We start from the raw sequence: 25,452 nt of genomic DNA, 5'->3' as shown, positions 1-25,452 counted from the left end.
AGGGGAAAACATGTGGTTCAGGGGGGCACAAGGGGCAAACAGGCAGTTCAAGGGGGCACAACGGGAGCAGAGGAACAAGGCAAGGTCAGGGAGCAGATCAGGTTGGTGGCCAGGAGACCAGAATTGATCAGATGGTTGGCTAGGAGACCAGAGCAGATCAGGCGGGTGGCTAGGAGACCAGAGCAGATCAGGTGGTTGGCTAGGAGACCAGAGCAGATCAGGCAGGTGGCTAGGAGACCAGAGCAGATCAGGCGGTGGCTAGGAGACCACAGCAGATCAGGCGGGCGGCCAGGAGACCAGAGTAGATTGAATGGGTGACTAGGAGACCAAGGAGAACAGGCGGACAGCCAGGAGACCAAGGAGACCAGAGCAGATCAGGCTGATGGCCAGGAGATCAAGGAGACCAGAGCTGATCAGGCAGATGACAAGGAGACCAGAGTAGATCAGGGGGACGGCCAGGAGACCAAGGAGATTACCTCAAGGTGGGGACCAGATCAGGAGGTCTGGGAGGCGGCCGTAGGAAAGGGACTGGGTCAGGTGGCCTGGGAGGTGGCCGCAGAACAGTGACTAGGTCAGGAGACCTGGGAGGTAGCCGCAGGGCCAAGAGAGTGTCAGGACTGGTTCAGGAGGCAGCCACAGGACAGGGACTGGGACTGGATCAGAAGGTGGCCACAGGACAAGGGCTGGGTCAGGAGGCCAGGGAGGCAGCCACAGGACAGGGACTTGGTCAGGAGGCCAGGGAGGCAGCCACAGGACAGGGACAGGGTCAGGAGGCCAGGGAGGCAGCCACAGGACAGGGACTGGTCAGGAGACCAGGGAGGCAGCCACAGGAAAGGAACTGGGTCAGGAGGCCAGGGAGGCGGCCACAGGACAGGGACTCACTAGTAAGGTGGACGTAACTGCTGAAGGAGGAATCTCTGGGGGATCTGGTGGAGCTGCGTGAGGAATAGTATTTGGGGAGTGGGCGTAGCCGCGGGAGGAGCAGTCGCTGGGGGAGCGGGCGGAGTCGCGGGAGGAGCAGTCGATGGGGTGGAGCCGTGGAAGGCGGAGACGTGGAAGGCAAAGCTGTAGAAGATTCTGAGGGCGGAGCCATGGAAGGCAGAGCACAGGCAGAAACTGGGGAACTGAAGTCTCTTCTTTTCCTCCTCCTCCTGATGGCCGAAGCTGGCAACGCTGGCTCTGGCTGATTGGCCGTGGCAGGCGTGGGCATTGGCCGTGGCAGGCATGGAGGGACGAGGCATGGAAGGCTGGGGGGTAACCACTGTGGGAGGAGATTTAAAGCCCTCTTCCTCTACACCCACAGTGAAAGGCGAGCCACTAACTCGCAGGGCCTCTTCCACAAACTCGATGAGCGCCCAGTGAGGATCCGCTGGAGGCAATAGCTCCTTTAGGGCACTACTGAGACCCGCCCTGAAGAAAATCAACAAAGAGTAGTCTGGGTAGTGCACTAAATTAGCCAGCTCTAAAAACTCACGGACATGATCCTATGGCTGCTAGATTCATCTTGGGTCAGTTCTTCTGTGACAAGGCAGGCAAAGAATGGGGATCTAAGTGCAGCTTTAATAAAACAAAAGATAAACAAGGTAACTCAGAATATAACAAAAACACAGGAAACATGGCACAGAGCATGACAACACATGTGAGAACTGACAAAATAACTGGGGGAAACAAGGGCTTAAATATACAAGGGAACAAACAAGGGAACAAGGAGAACATGTGCAAATAATATGGGGAAAGCCAATCATAAAATGAAACAACAAAGGGCACAGGAACTGTAATACTGTGATTTTCTGCATATTTAATTTTTATTCTGGAAAGGAGCTGTTCATTCAGGAACGAGGGAACCGTCTGAACATGTTTAACCACTGTTCAATCTTCACTTATTTTTAAGGTAGGCAATGTTCTGACTGTCAAACATCAACACAATGTAGTTTGACATATAAACTCAGCAAAAAAATAAACATCCCTTTTTCAGGACACTGTATTTTAAAGATAATTTTGTAAAAATCCAAATAACTTTACATATCTTTATTGTAAAGGGTGTAAACAATGTTTTCCATGATTGTTCAATGAACCATAAACAATTAATGAACATGCACCTGTGGAACGGTTGTTAAGACACTAACAGCTTACAGACAGTAAGCAATTAAGGTCACAGTTATAAAAACTTAGGACACTAAAGAGACCTTTCTACTGACTGTGAAAAACATCAAAAGAAAGGCATGCTGCATGGAGGCATGAGGACTGCAGAAGTGGCCAGGGCAATAAATTGCAATGTCCGTACAGGGAGACAGGATTGCACGCAATCTCAATGCTGTGCGTTACAGGGAAGACATCCTCCTTCCTCATGTGTTACCCTACCTGCAGGCTCATCCTGACATGATCCTCCATTATGACAATGCCACCAGCCATACTGCTCGTTCTGTGCGTGATTTCCTGCAAGACAGGAATGTCAGTGTTCTGCCATGTCCAGCGAAGAGCCTGGATCTCAATCCCATTGAGCATGTCTGGGACCTGTTGGATCAGAGGATGAAGGCTATGGCCATTTCCCCCAGAAAATTTTGGGAACTTGCAAGTGCCTTGGTGGAAGACTGGGGTAACATCTCACAGCAAGAACTGGCAGTTCTGGTGCAGTCCATGAGGAGGTACTAATGCAGCTGGTGGCCATACCAGATACTAACAGTTACTTTTGATTTTGACCCCCCCCCACCACCACCACCTTCTATATGTCTAAAACAATCTTTTAAATACCTTCGAACAGGGGTCGGCAACCTATGAGAAACGTGCCAGCATTGGTACGCGGAGGGGTAATCACTGGCACGCCAGCAATGGGGAGAGAGGAATAGACCATTTTATTTATATAAATTCCACACCTTCATCACAATCTACATCTTGATATATTCCTTCCTCATGATCATGCAGCATGATCATATCTCTAAAAGACATGGATTTAATCACTGAAGTCATATGGATTACTGTTATGCTGCCTTTATGTGCTTTTTGGAGCTTCAAAGTTCTGGACATCATTCACTTGCATTGAATGGACCAACAGAGCTGAGATATTCTTCTAAAAATCTTCTGGAATGGTGTGTTCATGTAGACTGATCTTAACTGACTAAAAATAATTAGTTGTCGGCCTCAAGGTAGGTGGAGCTCCAGGTCAAACCTAGCTATGACCAATGGCAGTAAGAATGTGTTTAGTAGTCGGTCAGAAGTTTTCCTAAAAGTTTGCACTGGTGAGCTGTTACAAATCATGAAACAAACTCAAACACATCTTCTTCTTTTTTGGCCCAGATTTTGCTCTAACTTACATCACACCCATTCGCTCTTTGCTTGTCTGTTAAGGAACTAATCTTGAACAGAGAGCATCGAACATGTCCATTGCTTAAGTGCCCAAACATTTTATGGGGGTCACTATATCTTGTGATCACAATGAATTTACAATGTCATTGTTACTAATCAAAAAGTGCTGCAATCTAGTATGATATGCTGCAACAAGACTGAACACACACATTTTTAAGGTAAAACAAATGGTAGAACCCTCAAGTCCCGATTTTGCTCTCATCTGACCTGCCTGTTTGAGCAGAACCAGTCAGTTGATGTAGCATTTGGTTATGCTAATCACAAACTGCCTCCTTTTCTCCCATAGTGGAATTGATCCATTCATTGTGTATGTTCTCTTTAAAGCACTGCTGCCCAGTCCATTGAAGTGTGCCTTTGAAGTCTTCCATTGATGATGGCAAAGAAATTAACTTGAGCAGAATGGAAGCATCCTAATCCATTTCTCTTAACAATAGCAAACTGGAAAAGTGTTGTTGTTTCTAAGCATCCTTAATAGTGTGGAACAGTGAGTAAACTTTATCCTTTCCATTCCATTACATTGAGTTTTAAACAGATGTATCCTGTAATGGCCATAACGAATCAATAGGTTTTACCTGTTGATACTTATGAGCATTAAAGGAATAGTTCACCCAAAAATGAAAAATCTCTTTTCATTTACACACCCTCAGGCCATCTCAGATTTGTAGGACTTTCTCTCTTCTGCAGAACACAAACTAATACTTTTAGAGGAATATCTCAGGTCTGTTGGTCCATACAATACAAGTGAATGGTGGTCAGAAATTTGAAGCTCCAAAAAACACAAAGGCAGCATAAAATATTCCAAACAACTCCTGCAGTTAAATCCATGTCTTCAGAAGCAATACGATAGGTGTCATATTAAGTCCTTTAAATTTCTACTTTCATTTTCACTTCCATATTCTTCTTTTGTATTTTGGCAATTCGCATTCATCGTTCATATCGCAACCTACTGGTCAGTGCTGGTCAAAGGTGGAGATTTATAGTAAAACCTGATTTAAATATTGATCTATTTCTCACCAGCACCTATCATATTTCTTCTGAAGACATGGATTAAACAACTGGAGTTAAACTGATTATTTTTATGCTGCCTTTATGTGCTTTTTGGACCTTCAAACTTTTGGTCACCACTCACTTGCATTGTAAGGACCTACAGAGCTGAAATATTTTTCAAAAAAATCTTCATTTGTGTTCTACAGGAGACAGAAAGTCATACACATTTGGAATGCGTGAGGGTGAGTAAATGATGAGAGAATTAAAATGTTTTGGTGAACTATTCCTTCAAATGTATGTATTTGTGTTTACAAATAGCAGGTCTTGTTTTCAACATTAGCAACCACATGGTGTAGTTACCCCTGTGTCCTAGTGTGATGCCATGGTTTTCAGTTTAAAAAACTATGAACTATCAGCTCATTTACTTTGGTATTTGTGTAATCCTTTGACAAGACATTATCCTTTGAATGATCAGGTAGACTCTAAATTTGACAGTAGCATTAAATTGCTTTATAATAATTTAATCATCAAGCACATTTTCATATTCTTAACAATTATCAAATACAACTGGAATTAGTTGACAGAAGATATAAAACATTACATTGACTATCACTTGTCAGGATTACTTTACTAAGCAATGCATCAATGCCTTTTGCATATGTTATGTAGTAAATAGTAAATTAGCAGTAGGCAGAGAACTATTACTAAATAAGGTAGATATACTGTACGGCACTACTCCATGTTGTGCGATGTTCAAGATCACCTGACAGTGCAAAGATGATTTACTAAATCCCTTTATCGGTTTCATGCATTTCAGGTGGTCTTCAGTACTAGGGACTTTTGACCGAAGAGGCAAAGCTGCTTGCAATGCCTCGGACAGTTCAAAATCCTCACTTGGCTTGAGATAAGCCTAGACTCACAGGACAGGGAAGATGGGGCATGTAAGATGAATTTGGGTTGACTTGTATTCTGCAGAAGTGTTGATTGGATTTAAAGAGGCCGGTTTTTAGCTGCACTCATCTCACTGCACCACTTCATTTGCTAATGCAACCTTGGTAAAGTTATAATGGTGTATTTGTTGGTAGGTAGTGTGGGCTTGGCTGGGATGTGGCTCCATTTTGATTGGATAATCTGGTTAGGAGAAAGGCATGAATCATTTTACAGCATATCAGAAAGTGAAGATATTTACACCCCTGGATCAGTTTGATCAAATATCAGCTTGCAAATTACCAAAAACAGACTATAGTAGCCTACACGAATCAAAGGATACTTATGACTAGCAGCCATTACTGAACACTTAACAAATATAAAGATTACTATGAAATAACAAGATTACAAGAGGTTTGAACAGTATAGCTCAGTATTAGGATCTGGGAGCAGTGGGAGTATTGTTAGATTTAGAGCATGCTGCAACCCCATTTTACCCATAATGCACCTCTCAGTTCTCGCTAGATGCCTGTCTGCAAGGGTGTAGCAGGTTGGGACATGTCATGTTCCTACAATGATGTGACATATGAGATCAATGGCTCGCATTTCTACATGGAAGCATTGATTGTGATTTCGTGGATGTGCTGAACACTGGTGACCCCCTGTCCTGATTTGAATACAGTTAATCTCCCAGCAGGGTGAGCTCAAGGCCATTTACAGTTCAGTTGCACAGGCTTAATAATTAATTATTATTAATATTGCTTTCTCATTGAATGGAATTGAATTGTATCTCTACAAGCAAGTTAATTGACGTTACCGTCAAAACTCAAATTTATACGTATACTGATAAATATTTGCTTGGGCATTGATAGATGGTTGGTTTTTTAAAGGCTGCCAGGATTTTGCTAAGCAGTTGCTTTGGCTGGCAGCTAAAACATTGCTAAGCAGTTGTTAGGGTGTTCTGGCTGGTGTATGGGTTGTTGCTAGCTGGTTGTTTGGGTGTTCAGGCTAAGGCTGTAAAATACGGAAGGCCCATATTTAAAGATAAAATGATGCGCCCATATTTAAAGATGAAAGTATGTGTCCTGTATTGAATCAATACGGGATGCGATTTGTCCTGGGTTTAAGCTGGTAAGATGGTGTCACAGAGACAACGTTCCAGATGGGCAATTGATATAAGTTGGAAAATTTGCCTACGGTGGGTAAGGGTCCATCTGAAAAGTCCACACATTGTGCTAACCTTCTAATGCTGTGGAGGGTGTGGTAAGGGACCATCTGAAAGTTTTTTTCTATATAAATGTTCAGTAAGATCAAACAATGTATGAATACAATCATAAAGACAAGTACAGGTGAAGAAAAAAATAAACAAATAAAATTATACAAAAATAAAAAAGATGTATAAACCATCCAAAATGTATACACAAATAAGATAAAGAAGACAAATAATAATAAAAAAATAATTATAAATATATTTTTAACAAATACAGTTTTAAGTTTGCCTCTTGAGGCCAGGGGTGTGAGATTTAAACATACTGCACAGCTATCACGTACCAGCTGGCTCCCGTTATGGCTAAGCGATTGTTATGGTGTTCCAAGTGGTTGCTTGGGCATTGCTAGCCAGTTGCTATAGGGCGTTCTGACTTATTGCTAGGGTTTTTCTAGGTGATGCTTGGATTTCTGGCTGGTTGCTAGAGTGTGGCTAGGCAGTAATTAGGGAGTTCTGGGTGGTTGCAAGAACATTGATAGGCAGTTGCTAGGGTGTTCTTATTAGTTGCTAGGTTATGGCTAAGCGATTGTTAGGGTGTTCTAGCTGGTTGCTAGAACATTGTTAAGGTGTTCTGGCTTGTTGCAAGATGGTTGTTAAGAGTTTTCTGGCTGGCTGCATGAACATTCTAGGCGGTTGCTTGGGTGCGGCTAAGCGTGTTCTATTCTATTCTATACCATTCCTACTCAACCTGTGTTAGCCGGCATGGGAGGCAAGTGCTCTAATGAGGAAGCTAAAGGCTACAGCCTCTAGCGTCGGTCTAAAGTGCACAGCTATCACGTACCAGCTGGCTCCCTTTACAGACAGACAGACAGATAGATAGAAAGGAGAGGATTTAAACTCCGGAGGAAGAGGAAGACGGTGAGCGACGACTCCAGAAAATGTATCCTCTTCTCTGATCCCATGCACTTTAGAATTGTCTGGCTGTGCCTCATTCATCCTGCCACAGTGGTGGAGAATGCTGGCTAAAACGAAGAGTATGAGGTCAGATGACGAAACTCATCCCAATTCTTTGTCTGGTTTTTCCACAGGTCCAGCTCTCTCTGTGAAGGCAATGGAAGATCTGGTGCGTAAGCTCACGAACATCTCCCTCCACCAGTAACAGTTCACAGAACAACTAACAGCATGACAAGAGTGGTAGGCATATGAACTCATACAGCTGCAATTGGAAGCCTCTGCTCACATACCGATCCCTGAACCCTGTGCCCGAACTAGTCAGCTGATCACCAAGTTAACGGAGCATGATGATGTGGAGGCACATCTGCACACGTTCAAGGTAATAGCTGAAAGGGAGGGGTGGGTTGAGAGTGAGTGGGCGAGAACGATTGCACACTTCCAGACGGGGGAAGCACAGCGTGCCTATTTCGCACTCAGCCCAGCCTCCATTGACAATTAAAGGGAGCTGAAAAACATGATCTTGGCTAGGGTGCGGCTTTCACCGATATTTGCAGCGCAGTGCTTCCAAGAATGGGTGTATGATGTTTAGGTTCCTGCCCACGTACAGGCTTCGCATTTGTCCTGTCTGGCCTGCCTCTGGCTGTTAACCGGGCAACCGACACAGTTCAAGTAGTGGAATGAGTGGTGGTGGACAAGTTTCTCTGGGCCCTCCCCCACATGCAACGGTGGGCTGCCCCTAATGTGCATTCTGACTTGTTCCAACAGATAACAGAAGGAGGCACATTCAGCAAGGAACAACGTGTGGATGACCATCTAAAGAACTGCTGGTCCCAGTTCAGAATAGTCAACCGCGAAGGACGTCATCCCGCCCCCATCCCACTCCTCACTTTATTGTGGAAAATGGTCTGCTCTTGGTAGTGCTGCATACTGCCAGAGCTGTCCGGTCTGTCAAAGAACAACCACCCCCGTCTCCTCATAAACCTGCCCATCATCGAGGTGCACTTGGTGTGACCATTTCCAAAGTCTGCCCGGGGACATGAGCACATCCTAGTCAGAGTGGATTATCCGACTCGGTACCCAGAAGCAGTGCCACTGAGGAAAGCCACCTCCAAGAACACCGCTTTAGAGCTATTCCAACTGTTCAGCCGAGTTGGCATCCCGAAAGATATCCTCACCAAACAGATCACACCGTTTATGTCCCGGCTCATGGAAGTGAAAAAACTCTGCACCTCGGTTTATCTCCCCCCAGATGGACGGATTAGTGGAGCATTTCAACCAGACCCTAAAACGACTGCTGAAGCGAGTGGTAACAGAGATGGGCGTGATTGGGACCTCATGATACCATATGTACTGTTCGGCATCAGGGAGATGCCCCAAGCATCCACTGGGTACATGCCCTTCAAGCTACTGTTTGGACGCCAACCCCGGGGCCTAATAGACGTCGTCCGGGAGGCCTGGGAGTGGCAGCCCTCAACACATCGAACAGTGGTTGAGCATGTGTATGAGATGAGAGAAAGGATCAACAAAGTGATGCCCAACATGATCCATTACGAAATTTGCACACCCCCTGGCACCACTGTACAGCAGCATCCCTGCTGGGTCCCGGAGGCTCACCGACAGGCTATAGAGGAAGTACAACGGATGCTAAAATTGGGGTCATCGAAGAGTCCAGATGCCTGTGGTCCAACCCGATAGTGATGGTCCCAAAGGGCGACGGCACCCTCCGCATCTGTAACGACTTACGGAAATTGAATGAAGTCTCCACCTTTGACGGATACCCCATGTGTGTTCGAGCTCATCTAGCAGCTGGGGCGAGCATGATATATATCCACCCTAGATCTTACCAAAGGATACTGGCAAGTGGCCGTAGCCCCATCGTCCAGGGAATAGACGGCATTCAGCACACCTAGTGGCCACTGGCAGTACCGGGTACTACCCTTCAAACTACATGGGGCACCTGCCACCTTTCAGCAGATGATGATATCCTCCTGTGACCCCACCTGGCAAATGTGGCGGCTTACCTAGATGATATAGTGATCCACTCGGAGCAATGGGAGGACCACCTAGATCTGTGGAGTGTGTTGACCGAACTGAGGAAAGCTGGACTCACCACCAACCCAAAGAAGTGCCACCTAGGATTATCGGAGTCATGCTACCTGGGTTTTCAGATCAGAAGTGGGCTGGGAAATGTGGTGAGTATCCCGTGCGCTTCAGCGTCACCCTGGAATTGGAGCCCATTATCAAATAAATTGTGGAACGCAGACGCTGATCGGACTCACCTGCGATCAATCAGCTGGAGAGGATTTAAACGCGGAGGAAGAGAAAGACGGTGAGCAACGACTCCAGAAAATGTCACTAATCCTCTTCTCTGTCTCTTTAAATTCCAGGCTCCAGTTACGAGTGAGCGCCGATCACAGCACGGACAGACATAGACATTGTGGCATGCTCACCCCGCCCCTGCACTGAAGACACCTCACACTATTAAGTCTTAAACCTCTCACAATTGCCACAATCACAATAAAACACTGTGCTCTTGAGAATTGTCTGTCTGTGCCTTATTCATCCTGCCACGATTAGATAGATAGATAGATAGATAGACAGACAGACTTGTCAACATTTATCCCTGATGGAAGAGTCAGCATTGCCTGAGGAGGTTCAGATGGCACACTCTACTGAGCACCCTGTCCACTCAACTGGAACCCTGTCTTCCATCATACACACACAGCATACTGGATCAACAGCCATCCCACACTACAGGTCCACTGCCCTTGAAAACATTTAGTCATCAGTAAACATCTCATACATCTGCTTTATCCCATCCAACATTGGGCGGTCTACCTTGCTGTTACCAAAATCAGACATAAATTATTAATAAAGAGTCAAACTGGCATTGTAATTTAGGAACTTTATATATTTTGACACAATAAATTTTATTAATTTGATTATTTGTATTTGAATAACTAGGATAAGGAGCAGTCTTTAATCTCAGTAGCTCAGAACGTCTGAATGTGTGGAAAAGGCTGTTAACTTGTTTATGGTGAGCCTCTTTTAGGGAATGATAGGGAGAACACCCGTCTGCCCTTTACAAAGTGAATTATTGCATTTCACTGGCTGTTTCATTCAGCTGAAGGAGATAAAGGACATCTGTTAGCCAGACAATGAATGACATATGAGTCACACATCAGAAGATATAGATTTCAAAAGAAGAGATATTGTTATTGATGCTTGCAAAGGCACAAAATGTGACATTTGGGGGTGGCCCCTTTTGACTTGGGCCAGTAAGCGACCACTAAGCAACACCCTAGCAACCACCCAAAACACCCTATTTTATTCACTTTGGCCTCATATTGTTCTAAACTCATTTGACTTTCTTCTGTGGAATACAAAAAGACATAACTCGAATGTTACGGAACAGTGTTGGGAGTAATCTAAATTCAAAGTAGCTAGTTTCTGTAATCAAATTTCATTAGTCAATGCATTCAATTTTTAATTATTGTAATCAAAGTTACTAACTTACAATTAAATACATTACTTGGGTTACGCATATTTCTAAATTATTATTTATGTTATGTATAATATATGATATTATATTAAATATGCATTTATATGTTTAAACATCTGTATGTCTGTTTGCGTTTCTGGGACTGCTGAAGGGTTTCAAACAATGAACAGGAACAATAGACAATATTTATAATGTGTTGAGCTGTAAAACAAAAACTGTAAAAAAAAAAAAAAAAATAATAATTAGTGAATTAATTAGTAATTTCTGATGGATTACTTTGAGTAATTTACCCAACACTATTGGGAATACCAGCCTTGGTCGTCATTCACTTTCTTTATGAATGGTGACTGAGGCTGTCAGTCCCTAACATTGACTAATGTCTCCTTATGTGTTCCACTGAAGCAAGAAAATCATAACATTTTAGGCAAACTAACCTAGGATGAGAGTTAACGAGTAGGTTAAAATGGGATTTAAAACAGCAGATTAACTGATGTGGTCTGGATTGTGATTCTGCTTCTCCTACACACTGACCACTTGCCGACACATCATAGCTGTGGCAATAGTCACAATAACAAATATGTCTCTGTATAACAGTTCAAGGATGGGCAAGGAGGAGGCGAGAACCGGCTTGTCAACATAAATAATAATTTAATGAAAACTAAAACCAAAACCATAAACAAACACACATGCGGACATGCCCGTAATTCTCTCTCTCTCGAACAATCGTCACCGCCCGCCTTTATCCCTCGCGCGCCTCATCAGGCCGATTGGGGACCGGGCGCGCGATATTCCGACCCGGCCCCGCCCCCCTCCGCTCCTCACTCCTCCCACCGTTATCTCAGGCCGGGGTGCCACCGGCATGACGTACACCCCCCCCCCATCCCTGGGGCGGGGTGTATCTCGCGTCCCGCGTGGTCATCCCCGCCTTCCTCGCCCTGGGAGGAGACAGGAGGGGAAAAACAACAACAAAATAGGCGAGGGAAAAGGCCAACACGGTGCGAAAGGGAGAGAGAGAGGAGAGAAAGAAAAAGCTCACCCACCGGTTCTCTGATGTACCATCGCGTGGTCCTCGAACACTCCTCCACACTCAGGTGGACGACAGCCGCTCCACCCCCGGGTGAACCGGAGTGAAACCGTCAAACGCGCCTCCGCTTTTCTGGTGGCAAATGGGGACACTCCTCCACCCCTGGCAGCGGCTCTACCGCTCCGGGCGGTCGGAGAGTTTCTTCCCTCCTCCCCTCGCGGACGGCGGCCTTCCCTCGACCCCTCCGCGTCTCTGGGGACGGCAGGGCACTCCTCCGCCCCCGGCAGCGGCTCCCTCGCTCCAGGCGGTCGGGGTATCCAGTCCCTACTTGCCCCGCCGACGACGGCTGTACCCCGCATCCGGGCGGTCGGGCTACTCCGTCACCCGGCAGATGGCAGCGGCGCTCCCCTGGGTGGACGGCAGTGTTGAGGACCCTGCGACGGCCATCCCTCCTCCCTCCCGGGTTTTGGCACCAATGTAAAACAGTTAAAGGATGGGCAAGGAGGAGGCGAGAACCGGCTTGTCAACATAAATAATAATTTAATGAAAACTCAAACCAAAACCATAAACAAACACACATGCGGACATGCCCGTAATTCTCTCTCTCTCGAACAATCGTCACCGGCCGCCTTTATCCCTCGCGCGCCTCATCAGGCCGATTGGGGACCGGGCGCGCGATATTCCGACCCGGCCCCGCCCCCCTCCGCTCCACAGTCTCTTAGTTAAATTCAGAGTTTTATACCATTATTATTTCATTTTGTGGTTTAGTTTTTATTAACTGCATCAATACTGGAGGCCGGTCCTGGATTAAAGGCTACCTTCTACCTAAAGTAGATTGCACAGCTTGCCCTGTGTTCTGACACTCAGATATGACAAAAGCACAGGGAAGGAAGGCTAAAGACACAAACACACAAGGATATCTAGTAAGCCAATTAACAGCCAAGCTCAGAATAGGATCAGTGCCGGTGTCTCACGCAGACGACACATACACTGAGAGCGACACACACTCTCCTCCATGAACTCACATAAGCATGGACTCCAACACAGGCTCATGGAATCCTACCAAAAATGAATATTAGGAGGCAAGAGTCGTTCCCTGTGGTTCATAGGTGGGAGGAGGTGACGTCATCTTCTGCAAGCCACCCAGATCCCTCTATGTATGAACATGGTATGAAATGAGTAGCTAAAAATGTGGAAAATTCACACATTTTGCGTTGAAGTGTAATTACCAGAGTCAAACAACTGCTGTGCAAGTATGTCACCTAGTGGACAAACAGATGTCTAACAACAGGTTACAAACCAGTTTGGAAAGCTGGACTTGTTCTTTGCCTTGTCTTTACATAAAATGAATGATACACAGCATGTCTACATTTTAACTCAAAATATGATATATGATGTCATTTTTGTTTTAAACTCATGACAAAAACATTTGATAGCCAAATTCAAGGAAGTATTTCAGTCAATGAAATGGTTGCTTGCTGTGTTCATTAATCCCAATTATTTCACCTTAACGCTACTACAACAGGACCACTTACATCTCACCTTTATCTCAAATCTATTGTGTTTCACTAGGACACTCATTACAATGAATCTCATTGGATTGGACAAGCAGCCACAGCTTTGCCTTCAGGGGCTAGTGTCCCCTGCCATTTGCACACAGTGGCACTTGCCATATCCAACACAAGATGTCCCTTGACTATACGTTACTAAGCAAAGGCTGCTTTGGTTTGAAAAAAGTCTGGTGACAAAAGGCGGGCTGGGGTGTATGTGTGATGGGGGTGGAGGCAACTGGGAGGGTGGGGGAGGAAAGAAATGATAGTGGCAGTGGTGAAGGGGAGAGTTCTGCCCCGCTTAGTGTTTCACCCTTGAGTGTCTTTTAAGTAATTAAATGCCCCATTGGTTACAGCTGGTCATGTCTCTGTTTTAAAAAAGGCGATGGTCATCTGCATTTGTATGGTGTTTGGAGACAAAGGTTTTGGAACTAAGGGTAGAATGAAAGTTTGACTAACAGTAGCTTGATGAAGTTTGGTAGAAGTCATGTGGAACAAGAGGGAAAACTAATAAAAATAAATTGTATTTTAATCTGTATTACAAATTGTTTTTGATCATGTAGCATGGTAATACTATGGTCTCCTTTGAAGCACTTTGGATCACATGTCAATTCCATGGTATGTGAACATGCCATCTTTCAGTATCATAGTATATCAAGGTACCATGCATTAACATCTGATACTTTTACTTTTCTCAGTGTTTTTCAGGATGCACCAATCACAGTCGTTTGTAAGATTTATTTTATTTAATTCTGGAGATTTCACAGGTAGATTTCGATTGGTACCCTATGTCCAATCCTTGAAATTAATAGATTTAAACAAGCATACTTTTTGTGTACCAATATTTCCTGTCAAAAAGTACAAAATGTTCTGAGTTTGCATGTAGCCCAATGGAGTATTCTGCTTTTTTGACCAGTAAGCTCCCTCTTGAGGAAGACACCTTGTTTATTCTACAAACATTTTTTAAAAAGGCTAATGTTTAATATGGAATAAGAAATCATATAGGAAATCAGAAATAAGCCTGGTTATATGTAGTAATAATGTTATTTTGCCTATATTACCAGACTGACTTGCATTTTCTCGATACCAATATTTTGAATATCCTTATCCTCCTTTTTGAATATGTTCCTACCAACTTTCAAACCAAACCTACGCCCTTGTTTCAAAGACATCTTATGAATGTCTTATTGCATTGCAGGAAAATTTCATCAAAATGTTGGGGGGGACAATAAACATAACAATTCTCAAGAGGAATTTTTGAAGGGGACACCAAGGTTTTTTTTGTTGTTGCCCAGTTTGCGTTTGTATTATTTTATTTCTTAAACAATTTTTTTAAGAATATATCATTATATTATTTACAATACACATATTTTAATGATATTTTAGGGGGGGACAACCCTCAGATAGGCGTCTTCTTGTGATTGTTCTGTAAGACAGATGGCAGATATTCTACAATATATATTTTTTTCTATATTATCTTTTCTATATTTTTCTATAATTATCTATAGTCAAAATATGTTTAAGGTAGTTGTGGATATATTATATAGTGATAGTTCATTGACCACACACTTTAATACATCATTTCTGCATCATGTACAACTTGCATGATCTGCAGAGGTGTACATGCTTTATTGTTACAGAACAACAGTGGTCTCCGACTTAATACTATATTAAGTCGAAGACCACTGTTGTATCACCCAGGACAAAATAAAAATAAAGCCATGTAAACCTCTGCAGATCGTACAAGTTTTACATGATGCAGAAATTATGTATTAAAGTGTGTGGTCAATGAACTATCACTATATAAAATAACCACAACTACCTTAAACATCTTTTGACTAGATAATTATAGAAAAATATATATCGTACCAGGGGCTGAAAATTTCATAAAAATGTTGGGGGGGCAATAAACATAACAATTCTCAAGAGCAATTTTTGAAGGGGACACCAAGGTTTTTTTGTTGTTGCCCGTTTGCATTTGTATTATTTTATTTCTTAAACAATTATTTTAAGAATATATCATTATGTTATTTACAATACACATATTTTAATGATATTTTAGGGGGGGACAACCCTCAGATGGGGGGTCCTGACCCCCCCCGACCCCCGCGATTTCCGCCTGTGTATCGTACAATATCTGCCATCTGTGTTAAACATGCAGGTTGGACACCCCTATATAGCATAGTGTATGTTGATGATAAAACAACTAGATTTTCTGAACTGGAGTAATATATATTTAGCCATTAACGATATTTTGAGATAAACTGTGATAAAATAACTTCCGCGTCTATAAAGCACTAACCGGAAGTGACGATGGCTGAGGGAGTCTGGTCAAGCTCAAGCTCAGGTTACAATGAATGCGAATGAAGAAACCGAGTTCTCCGGTGTGGACGAACATTCCTATGATGGCCCACAGGCCTATAATAATTTGGTTCTTGAAATTTACTGGAGAGCATAACGTTAGCCTACGGGGATACAAAATCAGAGGGGAGGGCGGCGGGAGAACAGTTTGAATTGAAATGCGGGGGAAACGGGAGAGTTGGGATAGCTTCCTGCCAATAGCTATAGCATTGTGCAAACTACTAAATTCATTTCAGAAGGCAGACAATTACGTTACGACAACCTGTCCTAAAGCTCAGTCTCTCTCCCTCTCTCTGTATTATTATACTAAATAAATATTAAATATTTAATATTATAAAAAATATATTATATAAAAATATTATACTATTATTATTACGAAATTACACAAATTAAGAGTTAAAATAATTAAAAGTAAGACTTACTCTGCTAAGTGCTCGTTTTCGTTGCACAGAATGTCTGCTAACATTAGCACTTGGTCCTCCAGTCCCGCCCGCGCCAAAATCCGGTGTAAACTTTGACAGTGGACTTGATTCCATTGAGTGCACCGAGGGAACAGCATCAGTAATCAGCCTCACGTGGTCCTTATTCCGAAATCCCATCCGAGACTCCAACAAATCTCCAGGTCGATAATTCTCCGGAGTGAAATGTGCGCCACAAACGACCGAGTGTGTGGTAACAGACGCGGCAGTGAAGTCTGCTCTCTTCACCTGCACAAAATGCACCCAAGACCGAAAAGCCTTGTTTTGCCTAGAAGGAAAATGATGGACACGATGTCCTGACAGGCTGGAATTCGTGCAACCAGCACAAACACAATAATTTACCATTATGGCTTCTCTAAAACTCGATCTAAAACTTTCTGTCTCTCACTACTGCTCTAACTACATCAACACCCAACAATGAGAGAGCTGACCGCGAGCTCTTTTATTTGCCTCGCCCTACGTCATATGACGCGTTGCTATAGCGGGAAAGGCGTATTCCAGAGCCTAGCACATTTTCATCAAAATCTCTACATCAAATGAGATTTCATTAGTAATTTCTGTTTTTAAAAGACCTCTGCAGACAATATAAAGTATTAATTCAGTTATTAATTCAACCTGCATGTTGCTCTTTAAAGAACAGTCAGAAGAAGACGTCAACCTATGTATTCACTACAAATCAGCAATGGTCGATGTCCAGGACTCTCTGTAGAGCAGCAGATTAAACATTTAAATAAACAATCTTCCCCTAAGATTTCAATGTGAATCTGACAATATCTCATGCAATAATACATTTGGCATAATAACAAGAAAAGTTGACAAATTGGCCAACGGCTATTATGTCTGTAAACAGTAAATAGTCCTACTTCTGTAAGATTAGCAACACACACACTGCAGTAAGTGAATACCAATTTGTGAATTAAAGTTAGTAATAGGGTCTTGGTTAGCAAATATCCAGCTTAGTTAGCCAAAGGTGGGTTGCAGTCATTTAATGTGAGTTTGCAATGTGAAACAAAGGTTCACGTTGCTGTTCATGATTTGAATCCTCCGACATGATATCCCTCGGACCCTATAGAGGAGTTATGTACATGAGCAAATTATGGCGTTTAGAACAAAACACGTGAATTATGAACCTTATGGCTTTCCATAGCTTCCCCCCATTTCGCTCACATGTCTCCGTGATGTCTGCTTATAGTAATTTCATCTGGAAAGCAGGGCATTTTAATTAACATCTGCTATATATCTTGAAAAGATATGATTTACAAATATTTCAAATCATAAACATCTTAAAGACATCTGCTGAATGTGTTATTGACATCGGAAAAGAAACGTATTGCAGATGAGCAAACTAAAAATACGTCTTCTGATGTGAAACACACACATCAAATAGACTTCTCATTTTACATAAATTAGATTACATTTTAAAAATAGATGTCTATTTTTAATGTGTGTTTACATCTGGAAGACGTTACATTGTTTGTTCATAATCTATAATACGTGTGTGAATATGTATGTCTCAGATTTCAATAAGATATTAGGCAGATGTCTTTGAGATGTTTATGATTCAGTTTGTTTGTAAATCAGATCAAGCAGATGTTAATGAGATTGTAATGCTTTCCAGATTAAAAGATCGAATACAGATCGCATCTCTTGGGGATGTACGTGTGTTATCTGGCATGTTCAGCAGTAGCCTACATAGACTAGTCTCCATTAAAAGAGTTGCAACTCTTCTATAGATTACAATATGTTCATTTGAAATAAAACGGTCCATTTATTTTTAATTTGTGTGAACGTGTGTTTTTTATAATCACAACTATTTTACGTCATTGTATCGGTTTTAACAGTTGAAACCTCGACACTAGTCTGTGACGCAGCTGGTGTGCAATACATGTACTTACCGGTAGGCGGCAGAAGAGGAGGGAGTTTTTTTTTTAGCAAATCGCCTGAATGTATTTGAATGAGATGTGTTTCACATTCTGCCTTCAGATCTGCCGAGAATTTATGCAGTCTATCCGCCTCCGCACCGCTGTCCTGGAAATGGAAATCAGGAAACAGACCAGTTACCATTTTACGTCAACCTGGACATGAAGTGGACTTTTTTCGCCTGGTAAGTGAACAATAATTAAATATATGATACTATTTAAAGTGCCATTTTATTTTAACATTAGAGGCAGTTGTGAGTGTATCCTTCTTACTTTAACAGTTGTTTTTGTAGAGCTGGTGACTAAAAAGCATTTGCTATTCACCTCACCTTCAGCATATGTGAACCACCTTTCACCTGCTGTTTCATTGAATGCAATTTTATTTATATAATAATAATGTATTTCTTATTTGCACTTCCTCCCTGATGGTAACAAGCTACTGAGAAGTGTATCTCTCCAAGTATGGGTGTTATCACACACTTTTGGAAGCCTAAGAAATGTGACTGCTTCAATTAATTGTCAAATCAAACAACATGATAATTTTTAAGGTCACTGAATTTTTACATGCATTAACATGTAGTGTTTAATAGATTGCCTTGATGCTGTTTTCACTGTTTTCAGCAGTGATGATGAAGCCTCACACTCAAGCTGCTGCATGCATATTGAGATGCACTTCAGTGAAGACTACTTTTATCAGGATCAAAACACATGCTAACACACAGAAAATCTGGAAGTGTGTTTGTTTGTGGTAAGAAAGAGGTAGATGGATGGGACAAGTTGAAAGAGATGAAAAATGAAATTCAACATTTACAGTGTGGAATATTTATCAGGTGTTTGCAGAATGGTGGTTTTGCCTATATTGCAGCATGATTTATCATAAGCTGGTAAAATAGCTGTATTCTGGATTTCTGTTCTAGTTTTTTGTACATTCAGATTTTCTTTAATGGCATTTTATAGCACACACCTAGCTGCTTGGTTTACTGACCATCCCATACATACACTCACAAACTCATTCATTTGTTCAAGACCACAAGCAGTCAGCCTCTACAAACCTGACCCGGACATATATGCCTGAAATAGATGCCTACTTAGACATGACATCAGCCGGAATGTTGGCCAGACAGCACACACATACTTACAATAAGTGCACATGTCTGCAAAGCTAAATGTCCTGCGCTTATACTGCAAGTCTAGTGGGGAAATCTCAGGCAGCTGTCCAAAGGCAAGGACACCACTGTAAAGTGTGTCTTTCAATAGAAAGGCGCATTCCTGTTACGACTCCTCAGGAGTTTAGACACATAAAAGATTTTTATATTCTTTACACTCGAATTATACAAATGCAGGTATCCCCAGACCTCCTCACACAAGCACTCTTGATGTGCACATCCACTGTTGTTTTTTCTGGTACGACTGTCAATCAATTAAATTTTTTAATCGAATTAATTACATGGTGTCCCGATTAATTAATCACAATTAATCGCATATACAAATATTTGCTGTGAAAGCCCCTAATATAACAATAACTCAATATATAATGATTATATATTTATATCAATATATAATTATACATAGTTATCTTTAAATATAATATATATATATATATATATATATATATATATATATATATATATATATATATATATATTAAATATTCAGATAATTAAAATGCATTACATTCCTGTAGCAGAAGAGTTAATCATTCATAAGACAATACAAAAAGTGGTTTTAGAATACAATGTATTGTTTACTACCATATTATTGGTCAATCATTGGCGTAGAGTTTACAAAAATCCATTTCACATGTGAATTTGTCAATCAGTTCAAGATATATTATGAGGGCATGTTTAAGGACCCGTCAATTTACACCTACGTTAGAGGTCTCAGGTGTGTTGCGTCATAAACAAAATGTTTAGGTCACTGTGTCAAGTTAAATATAGTTTAAACACATCTTGAGATCCCTTAGATCACTCCGAGTGTTTTGAACGTAACGCATGTTTGTGTTGTTCTGCCTACTGAAGTGTTTTCTTCACTGTATAAACCGTGCATTGCTCATACGGCTGAAATTTCACTTACTGCCCTCTAGAGTAAACAGGTGGTACTACAAGCTTGCATTTCTTAGGAATTTTCCTTATTATAGGTCCGTGGGCATGCGATTAATTGCGTTATTTTTTTGTAAAATGAACACGTTAAATCGACAGCCCTACTTTATGTGTGTTAAAAGCCTGCTTCCATGCAGGGTCAAGGTCTTATATCAGCCTTAAGATTAGTACACCTGAAAATGAACCACATGTTCTAGGCTTTAGATCTGCAGGCGGACATGCTGGGGAGAAAACACTTGTATTCCAATGGTGGAGGGCAAAACCAACAACACTTGTAAACAGATTTTTCACTTTTGTTCTAGAATCTTGCTATTCTTGACACCTATTTCATCTGCTCAAGGAAAAAAAGTTTTGACTATTAGTCCTCACAAACAAGGTTTACAGAGCTGCTTTTACCACATCACATTAGATGGGTTAATGCATTTTTATATGTTGGTAGAGTATGGGGCCTTAATACCCAACTGTATCTCATGAAAGGAAATTGAGTTTCTTATAAACAGACTTGATGGATGAAGCGCATATGTTAATGGGTCTATGAATAATACAAGAGATTAAAGTATTGACATTATTTTTCTCTTTCGTTGTACAGAATTCATCCAAACTAAGCTTGTTTTGGTGGAAAATGTATGAACCTCTGAAACAAATTGGGTATAACTCACAAAATAAAAGTAAGTTTATTGTTGAACAACAAACTTCACACATACAACAAACAGGCCAAGGTAAAACAAATAATGTAGACAAAACAAAATCAAAAGAAACCAAAACTCCTTTTCTTTGGCCTAGCCCTCCCATACAAAAACTAGTTTATGGTACAACTAGTTATGGTACAACTAAAGTTCATACATAAAATTTACTGGAATGCTCCAAGTTCAATGGCTGTTGATTTTATACATGTTGTCTTTTATGTCGAGATAGAGACATGGTCAAATGAGTAAAATTTCATAAAGAAGCACCGTTTTGGTCACAGGAGATCATGATCAAGTGACTGATCTCTTCACAATATGTACAAAAATATAAAATGTAAATAAAAATACAAACAAATCCTTGTCTTATGCATTTCATTGCGAATGTGGGAAATCTGGGGTTCTGGTCGGTCCTCTAGAAAATTTTGATTTGGGGGTCAGTTGGTTGACATGGGTGACGAACTTGAAAATGACCATGTTTTATGTATTTGAGTCCTTTATGCCACAGGCTCCAACAGCTGCATTGAAGCAGGTGTCGACACCTGCTCAGCAGTACGAAACACTCCTTTAATCGTCATCATCTGTCTTCTGCTTCTTGGGGTCGATGTCATCCTGAATGGAGAATAATTTTTTGTAAAATTTAAAAATCACCTTAATACAGAAAACTTAAGCAACCACCTGCTGTCATTATTACGTTGTTATTTATTCACAACCATACCTCATCATCTTCGTCGTCTTCATCATCATCATCTTCAGCAGCACGTTTTGTTCCTCCACCCAGTTCATCATCATCATCCTCCTCCTCCTCCTCCTCATCCTCTGCAGGAAAAGACTATTAGCCATGCAATGTTTCAAAACACTTTCAGAAATACAGTTTATTAATATGGAGTCCAGAAAACTGTGAATGTTAATGTTGAGCCAACCTTCTCCTTCCTCTTCATCTTCCTCGTCTACTTCATCCTCATCCTCTTCATCAATTTCTGGCTCTCCGTTCTCCTCGTTCTCCTGTTCATAACATTTGGAAAATATTGCATTGTTAAGCCATGCATTCCCCATTAATTGGATGAGTAGTTGAAAAGAACATTGGCCAGAAATGTACCTTTCCATTAGTTGCATCTTTTCCATTTTCCTTCTCCTCGAGGAGCTTCTTCTCCTTCAGGTCCTATAAAAAAAAAATATATACACACAACTCAGGTTTTAATAAACTAATTTGCTTAATAAACACGACACCTGATTAATATGCTGAAACATTTTTAACTGTCAGACTGGAGCCATCTTTGCGTACAATAGGCAGACAGTGAATATTAACAAAACGCCCCCTATGCGCACAAATTTAAATTGCATCTCTAATGACGCCCCTCTGACATTGACGCCTCATTGGCTGCCGCAGAGATTTTTTGATGTCAATCAACGACTGCAACTCCCGCCTCTAACCGAGTTAGCTCGATTGTAATCCGACACTTTAGTGTAATTCACCTACTGTGGGTACTGTAGATGGAATATTCGACAAGCATGCATATTTAGTCGTTTACACGCTCGTTTAAACTGCGGCTCGCAAAAAGCACACGTTTTTGTATACAAAACAAAAGCCAGTTCAGAACCATGGTTTTGTTTGTCAGCAAGCTAAAGCCGAACCAATAAAAGGACAAAGGAAGCGCACGCATGGCTTTCAACATCCAGTTCTGCACGCACACCATCACGTTAACCTGAATTTAGGTCACGCAGTCGCAGAGTAGACAAGAAACTAAATTAAAAAAAAAAAAAAAAAACTGTGATAAGTGTCAGAATATCGTGCGCTCTTTGAATTTGCATTAGCCAGTCTCATGTCAAATAAAGCCATACCCAATGCTATTAAAGGAGCCGCACCCTTATAAATATTTTCATTAATTCGTTTGTATAATCTTTAGCCTTTAAACCGTTTATCAACCACAGCAACTAGGACCGCCCCCTACATTTTCACCGACGTCTTTGGCTGCAAACTAGTAAACCAACAAGCCCACGCTGCCGTCACACATGGGGAAATATAAACTCGTCCGACATTAACCATTCTGATAATTTAACAAACTGCGTTCTTTTGAAGTCTGAATGGCTTTAAGAGTATAATAAAGTCAGTCTTCACACAACGTCAAAACAGTTCGGATATCACATATTAGCTAACATTCTCATTACTTTTGGCCAGAATTACCCAAATTCCAAAAACGTGTTAATCGCCTTCGAAATATGATGCACTGCGGCGTCAATCGGAGTTCCGCGTATCGGCTGCATCAAAACTAGCAACACATTACCGGACCAGGATGAGTAGAAGTTATTCGGAATTCGGGTAGCGAATATGCTTAAAGTAGACGAAATGTACAGTCATTTAATATTTGTATTGCTCGTTTAAAATCATAACGACTGAGGCGGAGAAAAACCGGCAAACTTTCAGCCCCGAAGACACCGACCGATCACCCCATTCTCAGTCCCGCCGGAGCGTCCGTCCGCAACTAAGCGGTAATGAATAAACCGGCTTACAATAAATGAGTGCCCGAAGCATTTATGAAGTTTATTAAATGAGCATGTGTTTTAACACAAGACACAGACATGACACGAGGGAAATAGTGTAACCTAAATAATATGTTGAAGACCTGATAAGCGTAACGCAAAAGAATAACAGGTTTAAGCACTCTAAACGATTGATCACGGTAAAAGCCGTTAACGTCCTCGGCGCACATCGCCGCTGTTCAAAGGGGAAACGACACGCTTGTATAAACAAAGAACCCGCGCGCGCAGACTGTTACATTCCGGACAATGAGAAACAGCGCTTGAATGTGCTTTCAGTCGCACTCGCTACAATGTATCAATTTAAACCTCTCGTTACAAGGGATCAGTTTAAAGCTCTTAGAAAGAAGTTATCGCATCCTTTCCTCACATTGGTCACAATTCACGATTCTTCTGGCTAAACTGCTGCCTAAAAATAGCCCTTTACGTTCGGAATAAATCTAAACAAACAGACAAATTAAAGAGATGAAAATGTTTTTGAATGAGAATGTCGTTTATCTGGAGCCTGGTATCCCATCCTTACCTTTGCGGAGATTTCTTTAGCGGAATCAACCTTCGTATCTGCCATAATTTATATTGTATAGCAATAAAATTCGGAACGGAGGCAAATGCGGGAATAATCCTTCTGTATTCTCCGACAAACACTTTTGTAGTGAAGCTTTCTAATGCCGACGGCATGTGATGAAGGAGGCTTTAATATAGATTTGTGGGCGGGGTTTCAGAGGCGGTCGGCTCTACATGATTGGCCAGCGAGCTTCGAGGAGGTGTGTTTTTAAGGCAATAGAGTGGAACAATGGAAAATATTTCTAAACGTAAAAAGACACACCCCCAGCCGGTATTTCAACAGCGCCGACGGAGAAGACACACCCCCAACCTCCGTTTGTTCGCTATACATATCTGAACAACATTGCCCTAATAAATACGTTGATACCATATCCAAACTCTTACACACGAAGTCATGGCACTATTATACAATTCTTCAAATTAATTAGATGTAAAATATCGCGACACATGTCGTCTGTTTATGAACTGCTTAGACTTGCTCACCCTCAATTTGCCCCGAAATACGTTGTATATTTTTAATAGGGAGTCTAAATGTTAAAGTGTGCAAGGCACATTATTTTTTTCTTAAGCACGAACGACGATAGGGTGGTATTTGGGAAACAGTGTTTTCATGCCAGATGCAGCCCCTCCCCTTCCCGTGTATTTCGCACTAAACTTAGCACTGCGAGTGAACGCACAAACATCTCTTTTCACCCCTTTCTTTTCCGCTGCCTAATAAGAGAGCACGCACACAAACCAGCCAAACACTACGTCAGGCATTACCCTTTTGGTTGCATAGCCTCTTACCGAACAAGACAGCCGTGTTGTTAATCTGATATCTTTTAACGCGGGAAAAAAAGCGATGTTAACTGCAAGCGTTTTCTATCAAATATATTTTATGGAAATGCAATTTTAAGCGACGTCGACTTGTGAATTTGGGCTATGTGAATAAAACAGTTATAAGTTTTAATTTAAAATCATTACCAACACACGTTTTGGAAACCATTATTCGGCTTGAGTAGCATTTAAACAAAGCAGCAGCCATAACCTCGCCGGCTAGCATAGAGGGGAGGGGAATTTCGGACCCTTCGTCATAACCTACATTCAAATTCTACTTTGATGACGAGGCTCCTTGCCGTCGGGCGCATCTGATTTGATGCTCAAGCGGTCAGAACTCACGTCTGACGCTTTGCGCTAAACTATTGGATGCCAGACATGCCAATCAATGTAATGACCCACTGTTTGCGAGAAAGCCTGGAAAATGGATTTCAGCGGTTTCTGACATGGATGGTCATGTTTGAGCAGATAAAGTAGTG

General features: G+C 41.8%; 1 protein-coding gene across 1 annotated transcript; it reads right to left on the bottom strand.

Moving 5' to 3' along the window:
- Positions 1-21,021: 21,021 nt before the first annotated feature.
- On the bottom strand, positions 21,022-24,283 carry LOC127645223 (prothymosin alpha-B-like). Its single transcript, XM_052128770.1, has 5 exons — positions 24,117-24,283; positions 22,155-22,217; positions 21,979-22,060; positions 21,774-21,874; positions 21,022-21,667 (listed from the first exon to the last, which is right to left on the bottom strand). The coding sequence occupies exons 1-5, from the start codon at positions 24,159-24,161 to the stop codon at positions 21,623-21,625; spliced, it is 336 nt and encodes a 111-aa protein (XP_051984730.1). The 5' UTR covers positions 24,162-24,283; the 3' UTR covers positions 21,022-21,622.
- Between the last annotated feature and the right edge of the window lie 1,169 nt (positions 24,284-25,452).

The sequence above is a fragment of the Xyrauchen texanus genome, chromosome 6 (assembly GCF_025860055.1).
Source record: "Xyrauchen texanus isolate HMW12.3.18 chromosome 6, RBS_HiC_50CHRs, whole genome shotgun sequence".
In the NCBI taxonomy this organism is placed as follows: Eukaryota; Metazoa; Chordata; class Actinopteri; order Cypriniformes; family Catostomidae; genus Xyrauchen; species Xyrauchen texanus.
This window is presented reverse-complemented; position numbering and strand designations above follow the sequence as displayed.